At 35.2% G+C, this 16,058-nt stretch overlaps 1 protein-coding gene and 1 long non-coding RNA gene across 2 annotated transcripts; both read right to left on the bottom strand.

Annotated features, from left to right (window-relative positions):
* Positions 1–11,020: 11,020 nt before the first annotated feature.
* Positions 11,021–12,228, bottom strand: LOC145587917 (uncharacterized). The gene is made up of 2 exons (XR_014101491.1): positions 12,088–12,228; positions 11,021–11,535 (listed from the first exon to the last, which is right to left on the bottom strand). It is a non-coding gene; the product is annotated as an uncharacterized LOC145587917 (long non-coding RNA).
* A 1,174-nt stretch (positions 12,229–13,402) lies between these two features.
* LOC145587904 (uncharacterized) lies at positions 13,403–15,641 on the bottom strand. The gene is made up of 5 exons (XM_081644564.1): positions 15,425–15,641; positions 15,243–15,316; positions 14,524–14,680; positions 13,884–13,927; positions 13,403–13,718 (listed from the first exon to the last, which is right to left on the bottom strand). The coding sequence occupies exons 1-5, from the start codon at positions 15,522–15,524 to the stop codon at positions 13,512–13,514; spliced, it is 582 nt and encodes a 193-aa protein (XP_081500690.1). The 5' UTR covers positions 15,525–15,641; the 3' UTR covers positions 13,403–13,511.
* Positions 15,642–16,058: the final 417 nt, after the last annotated feature.

Here is a 16,058-nt window from a genome sequence, read left to right as displayed (position 1 = left end):
ATTTTAATCATAATTAGATAATATCATATATTATTCATGACCGTTTATAAAATATCATATATTTAATTTAGTCATGAGATAGAATCAAATCATATTTTAATCTAGAAAGATAAATCATATTTAATCTTTCATGATTATCCTAACAAATTTAGGAGATTCTATCCTAATTACTAGCCAATCAAATAATTTTAAAATCAATTATATCCTAATCTAATTATGGGATAATCACATTATTTAAATAAATTATTATCCTTTTGGAATATGCTCAGAATATCCTAGTCAATCTTATCCAAAATTAACCACTTTAATTAGGATAATTACCAATTTAACAACTTTAAATATGGATAATATCAAATATAACAACTCTTGAATATTTGATTTTATCCTAAAATAAAAGATTTTATCCAAATAAAACCAACTTTATCTTTTAAAATAAAAGATCATATTTTCAAAATATTTTATCTTATCCAAAATAAAACTGATTTTATCCCAAAATAATTCATAATTATCTTGAAATAAATTTAAAATAGGTTTTTTTAGATTTTAACACCTGCTAAAAACACGAAAATGGTTTTTAACACCTCCAAAAAAAAATGGGTATTAACACCATACAAATTTTCAAAAAATTGGTATTACCACCACTTAACGGTTTCCGTTAAAAAATTCCGTTAAATGTGGTCCACAGTGACACGTGTCACTATTTTATTTGTTTAAAAAAAATTTTAAAAAATTAAAAAAATATTAAAAACCTAAAACTACCCCAGCCCCACCCACCGCGCCCCCACCGGCGTCCCCAAACCCACCCCCTTCCGGCGTCCGGCGTCCCAGTGAATCACCCGGCGCCGGTGACCCCGCCCCCACCACCCTTTCCTCCACCTACGCACCCCACCCCTTCCCTTTCCCCATTTTCGTTCCCGACCCAAAACCCCGAAACCACCCTAAACGGGTTTTAGGGTTTCGTTTGGGGTGGTAGGGAATCGATTAAGGGAGGGGGAAAGGAGAGGGAGGGCGTCTCGGGGGAGGAGGAAGGGGAGGAGGGGCGTTTTCCGGGGGAGGGGGCGTTTAGGGTGGTTTCGGGGTGGTGGGTCGAGAAATGAAAACGGGGAAAGGGAAGGGGTGGGGTGCGTAGGTGGAGGAAAGGGTGGTGGGGGTGGGGTGCCGGCGCCGGGCGATTCTCTGGGACTCCGGACACCGGCAGGGGGTGGGTTTGGGGACGCCGGTGGTGGCGCGGTGGGTGGGGCTGGGGTGGCTGGGGTAGTTTTAGGTTTTTTTATTTTTTTTTAAAATTTTTTTTAAAATTTTTATTTTTTGTTTTTTAATTTTTTATTATTTTTTTATTTTTTTGGCCAATAACAAAGCGACACGTGTCTATATGGCCCTACTTAACGGATTTGTAAACGGAATCAGTTACGTGGTGGTAATACCCAATTTTTTGAAATTTGGGTGGTGTTAAAATCAAAATTTTTTTTTTGGAGGTGTTAAAAACCATTTTCGGGTTTTTAGCAGGTGTTAAAATCTAAAATAACCTTTAAAATAAGATTTTTTTTTTTGAAAGAACCGTGACTGCACGGTTGCTGGCCACCGTGGTTGTCTAGCCGGAGCTAGCCACGGTTGCTGGCTGCTTTGCAGCAGCCACTGCCGCAAGGCAGCAGCAACCAGCAGCAGAGGCAGCCACGGCAGCAGCGTGCAACGCTTGCACAGCTGCTGCCTCAGCCACCAAGACCGCCGCCCTCCCCTTCCCCTCCCTCTTAGACCGCCACCTGGTCGGCAGCCGCCGTGGCTGCGCCACCCAGCCGCGGTTGTCGGCCGCTGAAAACAGTTTTTTTTTTGTGTTTTAATTTAATTAAAATAACACTTATTAAAATTAAATTAAATCAGTCCAAAAGATTAAAATTAAATCATATTCAACTTTAAAATTAGGGTTCTTCATAAAATTAATCCCAATTTAATTCTAACTTTTAAAATTAAATTGATGATCATACACAAAACACTTTTATGCATAAATCAATCTGATTAAAATTATGAATCATAAAATAAATCGAATTAAACCAAAATCAAGCACAAAAATCATATTTTAGGGCTAGGATTTTCGAAAAATTCGAAATTTAGGGTGAGGGGGTTCGAAAATTTCGAACATGTTAGGGCTAAAATTCGGTCTCTTCATGGCTATTTTGAGCATAATTAAATCACATTTAATCGATTCCAAAAGTTTAATCACATTAAATATAATAATTGAACCATAATTAAATTAATTTCTCCCTCTTAATTGATTATAAAATTAACGTGGACATCAAAAAATCGTATTTTTATGATCTAGCGCGTTCATGCAAGAGGCTAACTGATACCACTGTAGGAGTTTATAGGTACTACGCAGCGGAAAAACATGAATCATATTCAAACAAGTACCAATCCCAAGATCACATGCATAACACACAAGACACATAATCATACCTTTGACGCGTGAATTCCACGAAGCTATTCGACAGGCAAATCAGGGAGAGAATAGAGCCTCAAGAGGTTCTCCTCTACTTAGTCCACGAGATTCGAACGAGCCGTCCACCACTACTAGATTGGTCGAGTGATTGAGGAAAACCGCGATCACCACCTTTACGGACAACCGACCAGCGCACAAACCACCACCACCACGACACACCACCGGCGCCTAGGAGGAGAGAGACGTGTGAGAGAGAGGACTTTGAGAGGGGTTGGGTTTCGTGTTTGATAATTAGGGTTTTATCACACTGATCAATTAATTCCTTACTTACTGCAAACCATAATGAGCTTTTGAAACCATAATGAGCATTAAGGGTATCGATAAGAAGGTTTTCCCCTCTCTGTTCCCGCTATCTCTTGAAATCGTTTGCCAACAATGGTTCTTCTCCCTTGACAAGGAGAAAATCTCTACCTGGGAATCAATAGTGAACGCTTTCGTTGATAGGTACAAGTGCAATATCCAAGTTGAAACCGACCATAGACAACTTGAGATGCTAAGACAAAAAGAGAATGAAGGCTTTACTTCTTTCTTTAATAAGTGGAGGGAAACTTCCGCCAAGATGATTGAGGTCCCCACTGAAAAAGAATCCGTGAGGATGTTTATCAAGAATCTCCAAGAAAAGTATTCAAAGCACTTAAAATATCAACACAACTTGAATACTTTCAAGGCCGTCTATGACATAGGTATCGAGATCGAAGATGACCTCGCAAAGAAAAAAGCTACTAACAATAGCAACCACGGTGGCTGGAAAGGAAAGAAGAGCGACAATCCTTCTTCTTCCGAAAACGCCCACTCTAGTAATAATGTTAGTACCTTTGACCATAATGATGTCTTAGCCATGGACAATCAAGGATCTAAAAGGAAACCCAAGCGAGAGTTCACATCCATTGGAATGACCTACGATGCTGCTTTCGATCGTCTCTATGATCGAGGATTAATCAAACCTATTGGCCCTACCGAGGATCCAACACCAGAAAATCGATCTTCGAGATGGAATCCAAATTCCTATTGCAAGTACCATCGAGGAAACGGTCATACCACCGATGAATGCTACAGGTTTCAAAATCTCATTCAAGACCTCATATAAGCAAACAAGGTCCCATTGCCTCTAGCTAGCGAGAAGACTGGGTGATGATGAAGCAAATGACACAAGACAAGAGGCGAGCTGCAACGACAAGATTTCATGGCCTCTTTTTCTATTTCTTTTTCATTTTACCCCTTCCCCAACAAGTCTAGCATAGGCACCTTTTCCTTTCCTTAGATTAATTTTGTAGTCTTTTTTCCTTATATATTTTCTTTTAAAAAAAATGAGCATTTATTTCCTTACATATGATCATTTCATTATAAACAAAAAAAAAAAAAAAACAAAAAAAACAAAAAAAAAAAAAAATCCATGTCGAATTAAGCACAAGGTATACCAATGATTTGAGGCACCCCTTGTAGCCACGTCATATCTCCTTTCACCTTTCAAATTTACAATCCTTTCTTCATAAACCACTTTGAGCCTCATCTAACGATAGACCTTTCTTTTTTTTCAACCCACATCTATCTAACCTTGGGATAGGATGGTGTGCAGCTTATGCAATTTTCAAAGAACAAAGCTTGAGTGATTTGACTAATTCAAAAGATAGCAAAAAATAAATAAAAGTGTACAAAAGGGCAAGTGTTCCAATGTCTTTGATATGAAAATATCTTTGATATGAACACGTCTCAGATTGTGTCTCTTATCGAGTGCTCGGTACCGTGCCTGAGAAACATGAATGTCAAGTGAGTGATAGACCGCATGATCGAGATTGCTCACACTTATAAAAATAAAATAGATGCTAAAGCAAAATAAAGAGCTAAAAAAAAAAAGAGTAGAAACTCAAGCACGAAAATACAAATATTCAAAAGCAAGGTTGCACACCTTGGGGGCTTATCTAGGGTCTTGAGCCTTTATCCCCTCCTTCTTTAAACCTTTAGCCTAACCACGTTACAACCCTTAAAAAAACCTTTTTGAGGTATACACACTTGTGCGAGGTTTGGCTAGAGCTACGTTCGGCCTGATTCCTAACGGATACGTAGGCAACCTCACATCGAGGTGCGGCCGTAATAAACATGCATTCATATTCACATTCACACACTTACACCATGATCATATCAAGGGATCTCCTATGCTCATCCCTTTTCATTTAGAGTTAGAATTGGGGGCTTGATCCCTACATCATTAGCTTACCTAGCCTAAGAGTCACCACCATTTGACTCTTTTCAATAAATTATTTTATTCACACACTTAGCTCTTGTGGCCTAGCTTTAGTGTCACCATCACACACATCACGCATACATGACCAAATATATTTCCCTTAGGAACCCTTTGTCATGAAATCTTTAACGCTGAAGCATGCTTCGTCAACATCACCCATAATTGTCATTGCATCACGAAGTATGAAGTGCTTAGCCTCCGTGCCTAAGATACCCAAATGCTTTCATCATGGAGCCAACAGTTGAGATAGCCTAGGATGAATTAATCCTTGAACCTTGAGAGATAGTATCAAACAACACTTGACTAAGCTCATTCAACATGCATCTTCAAACTTCACTTTCGATTCTTTTTCGCGTCTTTCTTTTTCGGGAGAAAGTCGGTACCCTCCACTAAAATGACGTCGGTACCCTCCACAAAAATGACGGAAAATTTTTGCTTTTCTGCATTTTCGAGTCGCACGATCACATTACAATGCACACACGAGTCATGTACAAATTGAGTCATGTCATGTCATGTCATATCACTTTGATTTGAGTCACACATGTCATTTCACTTTGAGTCGAGTCAACCTCGAGTCAGTCAAACACATCGAGTCAAGTTTATACCTTGAGTCGTGTCAAGTCAATGAGTCAAGCAACGCTAAACCTTAGGTCAACCCTAAGATGATTAAAGAAATTGGAAAAGTTCTATAGTCAAAAATAAATACAGGTGCAGCAGAATAGGAAAGACCCTACTCCAATTCTTGGCGCCATAGATATTTCAACAACGACAGAGCTCGAAGCCTCCCAGAAAGGTGATTTCGACCTCATGCAGCAATTTCGGGTTCCTTGGTACGCCAGTTAGCCCCTATAAGCAATTTGACATGATTAGTAGTCGGCTCGATTGCAATCGTAGTAAGTGATTGACCTGATAAAAAATCGTCTCACTTAGCTTAAGCGCCTAAAACACTGGCTCATTACAATCGGTTCAAAAGCAAGCACTTAAACGACAATATTTCCAAATATGGATTGTCGCGCATTCTTATTAAATGACAAGGTTTTCCAAAAATTGGATTGTCATCCCCAACTGAAAATATTTCCAAGAATGGATTGTCGTGCATCTTCTTCAACAACAATTTTTCCAAGATTGGATTGTCATCTCTGGCAAAGTTTCCAAGCGTGGATTGTCGTGCTCCTTCTTTTATTGGCAAGTTTTTCCAAGTTCGGTTTGTCATACATTCATCGGCTCGTTGGCAAGTTTTCCGAGATTGGACTGTCATACACCCAGTTCCCTATAGCAAAATTTCCCAAAGGATTGTTGTAGGTTTCTTTTCATCATAAATATCGGCAAAGTTCCTCAACGTGGATTGTCATTCATTTCAATAAGTGGCAAATTTTCCCGAAGTGGATTGTCGGTCGACTCTTTTTTGCAAATGTTCCAAGACGCGGATTGTCAATAGTGGCAATAATTTCCCAAAAGGATTGTCGCATAGCGTTGGCAAATTTCCAAGGTGGATTGCTTTCAAGAGTTATATTCCAAGATGTGGATTGTCGATCGTAGCAAAGTTCTTATGAAAGATTGTTACAAAGCATTGGCAACTTTTCCAAAAATTGGATTTTGGCAAATTTTCCGAGGTACGGATTGTCGCTTTATCGTGACAACATTTCCAAGGATGGATTGTTACGTGGCATTGACAACTTTCCCTAAATCGGATTGTCATACATCATACAAGAGTTGTGTTGGCAACTATTCCCAAAGAAAAGAGGATTGTCATCACAGCAAAAGCACCGACATACTGGTTCACAAGCAGCAAAGCGCCGACGTACTGGCATGGCAGTATTAAGGATTAAAAAGCAGTGATCTTTTCGAAGACTATCACAGCGGAAATTGAACATATCAAAAAGAAGCTCTTTGTTCAGAGACGCGTGAACATATAAAAAAGCTCTTTGTTCAGAGACGAGTGAACATCGAAACAACAAGGTGGCGTTCCCTAGATTATGGAGAGTTGTCACAAACATCTGAGGATTGTTTCAAGAGAAGCAATCTTCGATAGTATTCCCTTGGACGTGGAATATTATCAATGCGGACGGAGATTGTTTCAAGAGAAGCAATCTTCGATAGTATTCCCTTGGATGTGGAATATTATCATGGCGGAGGGGATATTTTCAGGAGAAGCAATCTTCTAATTTGGAAGCAGTTACAGGCGTAGCAGTTTTCAAGCGGGATGTCGTTCTCTAGCTTGCAGGAGGTCATCAAAACAACAGTACGGCAGCAAATCGGTTACTTTCAGAGACGTGTGCTCGACGGTGCAAGATACGCGTTTCTTAACTCTTTTATCTATTTAACTAATGCTAGTTTTGCAGGTATCGGCGTTACAAGATTGATTTAGGATCGCAGAACGTTCTTAATCATTCTCCGTCCCTATCGTTACTTTGACTTTCGTTTTCGAAACTTGCGTTTCTCCAAACTCAGTCAAAGTGGGGGCTTCTGTAGACACCCATTTGTGTCTCCCCAAAACCAAACCCAGTGATGAGTACCTTTCACGTCGAATCATAATCGAATGAAACGAAAGTGTGGAAAGGTCTAGTGTTGCGGAAAGTTTTATTTCTTTTCTCTTCTCCCTGTTTTTGAAAACTTTATTTTGAGAAAACAGCCAATCCAGTTTGGTTGGTCCATGATATGGGTCCAATAGTGGTGTAGTTGGATGGGGCTTGCAAAGACCTTTCCAACGATATATTATAAGCCCAATTCCGATGAATATTGAGGAAGTTATGGCCAATTTACTAAACTGGGCCCGGTTTGAGCTTTAAGTACGGCCTAATGATCTAGGGGAGGGCCTAATATAATTTATCATTCCTAATGCAATTAGGAATAGTTTTAGTCTTCTGGAACATTCTAGAAGGTTCTTTTCATTCCTAATTCAATTAGGACTCTTCAGAGTTTTAATCAAGATCAAATAGCATTTTCGATGGAAATTATATTATTTTATCTTCCAGTACGGTAAATTTATCAGATTTTCGAAAACGCGTTGAAAACCGCTTTGGCATCCAACCCCAAGCCTTGGCGCCTGGAACCAGGATTGGCGCCAGGCGCTAGCCATTGGCGCCTGGCGCTAGCCACTGGTCTTGGCGCCAACTAGCCAGGGCTGGCGCCAATGTGTTTCTGTAATCTTCAGACTCTGTTTTGTTAAATTATCTTTTTTGGATGATTTTCTCTATAAATATCGTATTAAAAACTCCGTTTTCATTCACCAAGATTCACCAATTCTCTTTATTCTTAAGTTTTAATCAACTATCTTCATTCACAAATTATTCATCTCTTTCATTCATCCTTTTCATTCATCTCTTTTCATTAACTTTCATTAACATTCATTCTTTCTTTTTCTAAACTAGTCTTTTACATACAAAATTCCGCATTCACAAGATCTAGAAACACCTAACCATATTCGAAGTTGCCTTCGCCCTAGATGTGAAAGGTTTAATTTCTGAGGGTTTGATCCCAAATCTCTCTTTCAATTATTTAATTTAATTGTTTTGATTATTATTTTCCTTGAAGTTACTAATGTGTGTATTTTGTTATTAGAAAGAGGTACGAGGCATCCAAGTAAGTACTTAATTGATTTATTGATATTATGATGTAGAAATCATGTTTATATTGTTATTATGATATTCCTAGTATCATGTCTAGGATAACTTTAATATTAAATATGATTGCCATGATGCCTTTTATTCTCTTCCTAATATTTATGATTGTTAGTATCATGTTAGGGTCAAAGATTTGATTTTTATCGTTTAGTGACATGCTAGGGTTTGTTATTAATCTTGTTAGTATCATGCCTAGGATCTTACTTTTATTATGCTTTAACATGAATATTGTTATAATTATGATTGCTATGATTATGATATTCGTTATTGTTCATGATTATTTTATTCATAATTGATTATGTTGCTTGATATACATATTATATTTATTCTTTATTGCTTGATCATCTTTATTGCATGTTTAAAGGGAATTTGGTACTTGTAATCACGCTTAATAAGATAATTAATAATCTTGTTAGGTTAATTGTGATTATAATTCAAGTGATCGCCAATAATAGATTTATTTGTGCATTAAATTCAACCAACATAGATTAAACAGGTTTAGGGTTAATCCTATTGATTGCATGTTAATCAAAAAGCGCACATGAGTACGAGCAGAATAAAGTAGAGGCCTATTATTAGGGGAGGTTCAATCTCTTTTAGGTTGGATTTGTACCATCATCCCCGAACCCTTATTTGGTTCATGACCTTATGGAGTTGACGATCTCCTGGATCGTTAAGGGGTGTAACCTTCACCTCGTGAACGGTTTACAAGTTCCTTAAAAACTTGTTGGCGACTCTTTTGCTCTATCTTCTTCCCTTTTGGACGCCACCGTACTTTAGTGTATGATCACAGTGGAGTTCAAGCTAGTGGGATTTTAAAGGCTTGAAACTATTCCCTACAACAACACAAATTAGAAAAATGATAACAAAGCTTTGATGTTGATCTGAACCTTCTTCTTCAGCTTGAATAATTCTTGTTCCATCTTCAATTTGTTGTTAATCATCAACACCATTTCATCACTTAAATTATGGAGATAATTAAGTTCGTACATTTGGGTCGTCGTTTTGCCATTCAAAGTAATTGCATCCATTGTAGCATTTGTAATTCTCACAAATTTTAAGCCTCATGAATGGGTGCTTGATTGTCCTTGATATCCTTTGCATAGCCCTTCTGTTACAGTAGCAGCAGTCCATGATTTGAAGCTTACTGTTTCTGTTTTTTTCCAATTTGCAGGAGTCTGATTTTGTGGCTGGTATACTGAAGAAGCAGCAGCAGGGGAAGAATTGAAGAAGCAAGCTGCAGGGGAAGAATTGAAGAAGCAAGCTGCAGGGGAAGAACCTAGCAGCAGCTTCTGTTTCTGTTTTTTTTTATTATTTTATTTCTAAAAAATCTGGGAAAACCATATTGAAGAATTTGTGCCTGAATAGACATGGTGAATGAACCTGTTTTGATGATATTTGTTGCTGGTGTACTGCTAAAGCTTCTGCGTTGCTGTTTTTGTTTTTTTTTTATTATTGAATCAGGGAAAATTGTTTTGGATGAATTTTCTTAAGAAAACATGGTGTGCTGCTAGTGTTTTGCAGGTGTTTTCATGGCATTTTTTGGCCAAGTTCATGCCCCTTTAAATAGAGTATTAACGGCTAGTTTATGAGTCAAAGTTAAGAATTTTTTTTTTAAAAAAAAAATATTAATTTTTTAATTAGGTAAATTAGTGATGAGTTAGCGGTGAGTTAGTTCATCTGAAAATCACTTTGAGTACCCAAAAGCAAAGCAAAAAAAATTGAGTACCTAAAAGCTGAAAAAAGGAAGAATTGAGTACCTAATTGTACTCTTAACTCAATAAAAGTATATGGAAAAACAAAATTTTCATAGAAAAGTTACATTTGCACAAGCATAATGCATTTTGAGACTAAAATCAATGTTAATGGTTGTTAGAAAAAAAACAAATGAACCTATCATTTTGAGACTAAAATTTAGCCAAAAGAGACTATCAATAAGGGACGAAAGGAGTATATATACTTTTACATCCTTAATCTTCACAAGCATAATGCATTTATATTTTGAAACCTTTTATTGAATTCTCTAAATAAGTACTTCCTCCATTTCTATTTAGTTAACACGTTCAATTTAGGCACACATATTAAGGAGAGCAAAGAGAGTGAGACAGAATGGTAAATCAAGTGGGGTACACTTAAAAAGCAAGGTATAAAACTTACCCAAAAAGGAAACATGTTCACTAAAAAAACTTCCTAAAAAAGAATATGTGTCAACTAATAAAAAACGGGGGTAAGTATATAGTATAACGTACAAGTGCCCACATGACTATACTTTTTCTTATGTATAAATCATCAACTTGATCCTCCTAGATCATGTGAATATATGGTATAAAAAATTATTAAATTATTAATTATGAATTATTGTTAATTATGAATTATTGATCATTAATTATTATTGATTATGCATAATTGATTATTAATAAATAATTATTGAATACTCCATATTAATTATTCATAATTAGTGAAAATTAAGGAAAGAAAACTACTTCAAAGGTGAAAAATCAAAAGGCAATATTAAAAAAGCTAGTGTAAGACCAACTTTTAATTTGTGTTGAAAAAGCCAAGCCGGTCATTTATCTAACACTTTTTTCTTTTTAATTAACCAAAATAAAAAAGCCAAAAACTACAATATAGGGTTGGTTAGAGAAAACATGGAGACAACTGTTGTTCATATGAACATTAATCGAATAATCATCCCAAAAAAAGTCGTACGTAACATATTGCAGAGAAGAAAGAGAAATGCATCAATACATTAATTGTGATGGAGATCGATGTAGAGGCTTCTTGAAACCCTCCATAAAAGCAATGATATATTGATATGGTACCTCTGTTACATATTAGTTGTAACTATGGAATTTTCTTATCTCTCACAAATATTATCCAAAGTTACAACTAATCTTAAGCTCCATCGCGCCTAGTCCACGGGGCAAGCCTCGAGCGATTGAGCGTGACATTGCGCTCTTGATCGACCCAGGCGTCACTGCCTCGTCGAACTTTACTTAAACAGGAGGGCGACGGCGACGGTTTCCGGAGTAGTCCTTGTGCATCAAAGTAAACCAATCCTCGTTATTAGCAGCTTCATTGTCATAGGATTTTAGCTTATGAATGCTATCAATCGTTGTTCCTACACTTTTTACTTTTTGTTTCTTGGCATTGCTCACCTCCTTGCCTTTTTTACCCTGTAACAAAAATACACGGGAAAATTAAAACTTCTATGAATTTCAACTTATTCTACTTGTTTGATTGGTTCAAACTTTCAACCAAAGATAAGATCTTCATATGGAAATTCACAATAATTCACCAATAGTCCAATATAATAAATTGATCAAATCTTATTAAACTAAAATACATCAGATTTTTAGATCTGATCATAGAACACAACCATACTCGAAAAAACTGAATCAATTGTCTTAAACTCATCATTTTTTTTTTATTTCATGAACTCTATGAAGAAGTAAAAAATGAGAAGTTAAATATGTCAAAATAGTCATTATATTGTGTCTCTTCGAAGATGTCTAATAAAATTGGAACGATACAGAAATAGTTATTATATTGTCATATTTCAGTGAAATTTTGGTTAATATTCTAAACTTAAAAGTGGAATTTGGAGATATATGTGAGGTATAATTGGAAACATATGTTCACAAGTCTCCAAGATTAACAAAGACTATTTCGTGGTGTGATGATGTAAGAGTTTTAGTGAGTGTGTTAGAAGTAATTTTAAGTTGTACCTTGGGAGTTATGGTTTGATGAATGCCTTTAGCTTCTATAGTCTCATATCGGGGATAGAATTTTGCTTCCAAAGTCCCTGCAATAAGTAAAGAAAATTCACAAATCAATATCATAACTCGAGAAAGATTAAAGATTAAAGATCAAAGATCGAAAAAACAAATTAAAGCAATACGAATAAGTGTGGATACATACCTTGATGATAAAGAGGGTGATGGTGCTTAAAAATGGAGTCTCTAGCTTCAAGCAAAGTAAACATGAGCACAAAGATAAGACTACTTAGCCTTATGGACATCATTTTTTTTGTATTGTATTATTCTACTTTGGGACAATTAGCTATTATTTTGTTGATTACAAGGAAAATGAAGCAAGTTTTGAATATGTAATGGTATTTTGTTATAAAATGGTATATTGGTATGTAGTATGTACATAGATTATTAGGTTATACTTTTTTTTTTTTTTTTTTTGAATAAATTATTAGGTTATACTTCATACAAAGTATTTTCGTAGCTTGATGTCATGAAGTTTCCAAAAAAATAAAATACATATTGATATTATGATGTGGGCCGTTATTTAAAGATTAAATGCCAAAAAATCAGATAAAGAAAAATAGAAAAATCAAAATCATAATAAAGAAAGAGATGTGGCCCTTGCCAACTCATCTGGGCTATCATATTCTTTCTATTTTTTACGCATTTACTTTGGGCTGATTTAACTGGGTAATAAATGTAAAAAATTATTTGGGCTTCTACTAGGCCAGGCCCTAGATGGTTTTTATTGAAGTATAAAACATATAAATTTTTTTTATATACTACAGTTTTGTTCTCATTAGATTATTTTCAGTTCAGTTCAATTCAGCTCTAATAAGTTCAGTTCAGTTCAATTCAGCTCCTAATTTCTTTCTCTCATAAAATATTCATTTCAGCTCAATTTAGTCAATGAGAACATGCCCTTAGTATATAATTTTTATTTATTGATAATTAGAGATACATAAGATCAAATTTATATAACATGTCATCTAATTTGGAATGCATGAAGTACGTTGTTGTAATTTATAAAGAGCGTACATACTACGTACAAATTAGCATATAAGTGATATAACAACCTATTAACTTAGCAAAATGTGTCATCTAATTTTTAACAAATGAATGTATATTGTAAAGAGCATACATACTACATAGGCAACATACTATGTAACTATGTAAGCGATGTAAAATCCAACCTTGAAAAACTTCCCATTGTGTGTATCACTCTCATTTTTCCAGGCCATGCTTATACAAGAACAAAATTTGAGCCAAAAAAGCAGACACTACTACTAAAACTCAAAATTGCCTAGATAAAAATAAAATTGAAAAATTATGGTACATATATATAAGTATATCTTGATCATATACTCCCTAGTCCTGTAAGTTGCAAAACTCAGAAACTAACGGTTGTTGGTGGGAGGGTTACGGCGACCGCCACCGTTTCCGGGGTAGTCTCTGTTCATCAAAGTCGTCCAATCCTCATTAGCAGCTTCAAGGTCATGGCATTTTAGCTTCTGAAAGCTTTCATTTGTTGTTTCTACACTTTTTCCTTTTTGTTTCCGAGCATGGCTTATCTCTTCATCTATTAGCTCCTTGGAATTTTTGTCCTGTTTCAACAGAAATATGCAGGGAAGTATTCAAATCAAGTTCAAATGAGCAAAAACATAGGCCAGGAGTGTACCACGCTCTTTTTATGTACAATCGGGTGTATAATAGAATCTATTACGTGACCATTTATGTACAATCGGGTGTATAAGGGGATAGTTTTGTACCTCAAGTTTTTGTTCTGGGCTTCTAGATGGACTGATGTTCTTTCCTGAAACAAAACAATGAGAAGTTTATTAATTGATCCATAAAACATTTCTTCAATTCTTAACTTAGTTTGCATGTAAATTCCAAGCAAATAAGTGACAAATGGATTAAGAATAGGCAAACACAAGTCATAACACACTAGAAATAATAATGAATTGAAAATTTGCAAGTATTTACATTATTAATATTTGCTTTAATATCATATATATGAAAAAAAAAAATGAAAAATTCCTTTGAACATTAATGAATCTCTATATTGTAATTGAATAAATACAATTTGTATGAGAATCTATCTGCTCTAACTAACATTTTTTTCTACCAAAGCCTATGAAAAATTTGTTTTTTTTTTTTTTTGGACAAAATTTGAAGTAGCAAATATAAGTTTGCTAACTTTTTAATGATAGTAATACTAATCTCAATTATGCCTAGGTGGATGAGAATTTGGAAAGTGATAATCAGCACTTAATGCTACAAAACCAGCAGGAAACTTGGCCTTCTTCTTAGGAATATTTCTAACACTTTGATTACATATTACATCCATTTTCCTTCTCTTCTTCCCTTTATTGTTACATGATGATTTCCATGAAGAAGGTTTTGCACCTGAGATCTTTGAACTCCTACTATCCATTGGCACCTTAGCTAGCTCTTTCGTGTTCGACTTCTTTTTCTTGAGCTCATCTTTTGAAGCCAATTTCCTTCCATTTAACATCATTTTATTGCCTTCTTCCTCTAGAATAATAGGTATGGACTTGATTTCCTGGAAGTTGTACATAATTTTAGTTCAAAATATATGAAACCATGTTTTCAAAAAGTATAAATGATATAAATAAGGTTAAAACAATTATTGACAATGCAATTGGGGGAATTAGATTTCTTCTCGTGAGAAGGGCTTCCTAATGTTTAATTTTTTTTTCTTACCTTTTCAAAAAAAAGGGGGAGGGGGGACTGAATTAGAAATGTAAAATTGGCAATTAATTTAACAAGACAAGTGTTATATGATGTGATGATTAAGATTACTTGCAAAAAATGTAGAATTGGCAATTAATTTAAAAGATCTTACTTCCAAAAAATTCGAGTGAAAATCAAGAGATTAAGATTAATTTTGTCGTTGTTAGTGTTATATTTCAGTGGCATTTTAAGTAAATTTTCCAAATTGATGGGGGGTTTTGGAGAGGTTGAAAAAAGGGTTTTGGGAGATTTTTGTGGGGGTATGATTTAACTATTCACAAATCTCGGAGATTAACTATGAGTACTTAATGATGTGATGATATAGGAGATTTATTAATTATGAGTATGTATATGTAGAGGTAAATTTCTACCTTGGTGGCTATGGTTTGATGAATCTCTTTAGCTTCTACAATTTCATTTCTTGTAATTTGCGCCTCCAAAATCGCTGCAAAATTAAATATGTAATAAAAAATGATGAATTAATATCATAATTTGAGATAGAAGATCGAAGATCCTTGAGAAAGCAAAGCAATAATTAAGTGTACATACATACCTTGATGATAAAGAGGGTGGTGCTTAAAAATGGAGTCTCTAGCTTCAAGCAAAGTAAACATGAGCATAAAAATAAAGCAACTTAACCTTATGGGAACCATTATTTGTCTTGTATTCTACTTTGTGTTATTAGTTAGTTGTTCTTTTCTTGCTTAAATTTAATTTGATAGGGAAAATTACACAAGAAAGAGGAATGAAGTAAATAAGCTTTAAAGTGAAAGAAGTTGTGTATTTAGGGCTTTAATTTATACATATAGCTTAGGATGATTAAACTATTTAAAGTGATCGATCAAACAGAAAAAATGTAAGTCAAAGCTGCAATTCCAAGGATAATTGGTCAGTTTCAGTTGATAAATTATATAAACTAGTTGTTACTATGTTACTATAAAATAATAATATGGTGGTTATTATATGCTTAACATGTATCAGTAATTTATGCATGAATAGCTCAGAAATCAAAGCTTTGTCTAATGGTGGTGAAATGAGAATTAGTAATATAATGGGGTTTTAAAATGTTAATAACAGCGTGGAACGGAAGATACGGGGTTGTTTTCACTTTTGCACTTGTTTGCTTGCCGTCATGCATGCTCCGAGGTGAAAGAGTTCGTAGGGTATGTTTTTGGGTAGCCAAGCTT

Source organism: Chenopodium album, chromosome 2 (genome assembly GCF_948465745.1).
Source record: "Chenopodium album chromosome 2, dcCheAlbu1.1, whole genome shotgun sequence".
Taxonomy (NCBI): domain Eukaryota; kingdom Viridiplantae; phylum Streptophyta; class Magnoliopsida; order Caryophyllales; family Amaranthaceae; genus Chenopodium; species Chenopodium album.
Note: the sequence above shows the minus strand (reverse complement) of the source record. Positions and strands in the feature narration are given on the sequence as shown.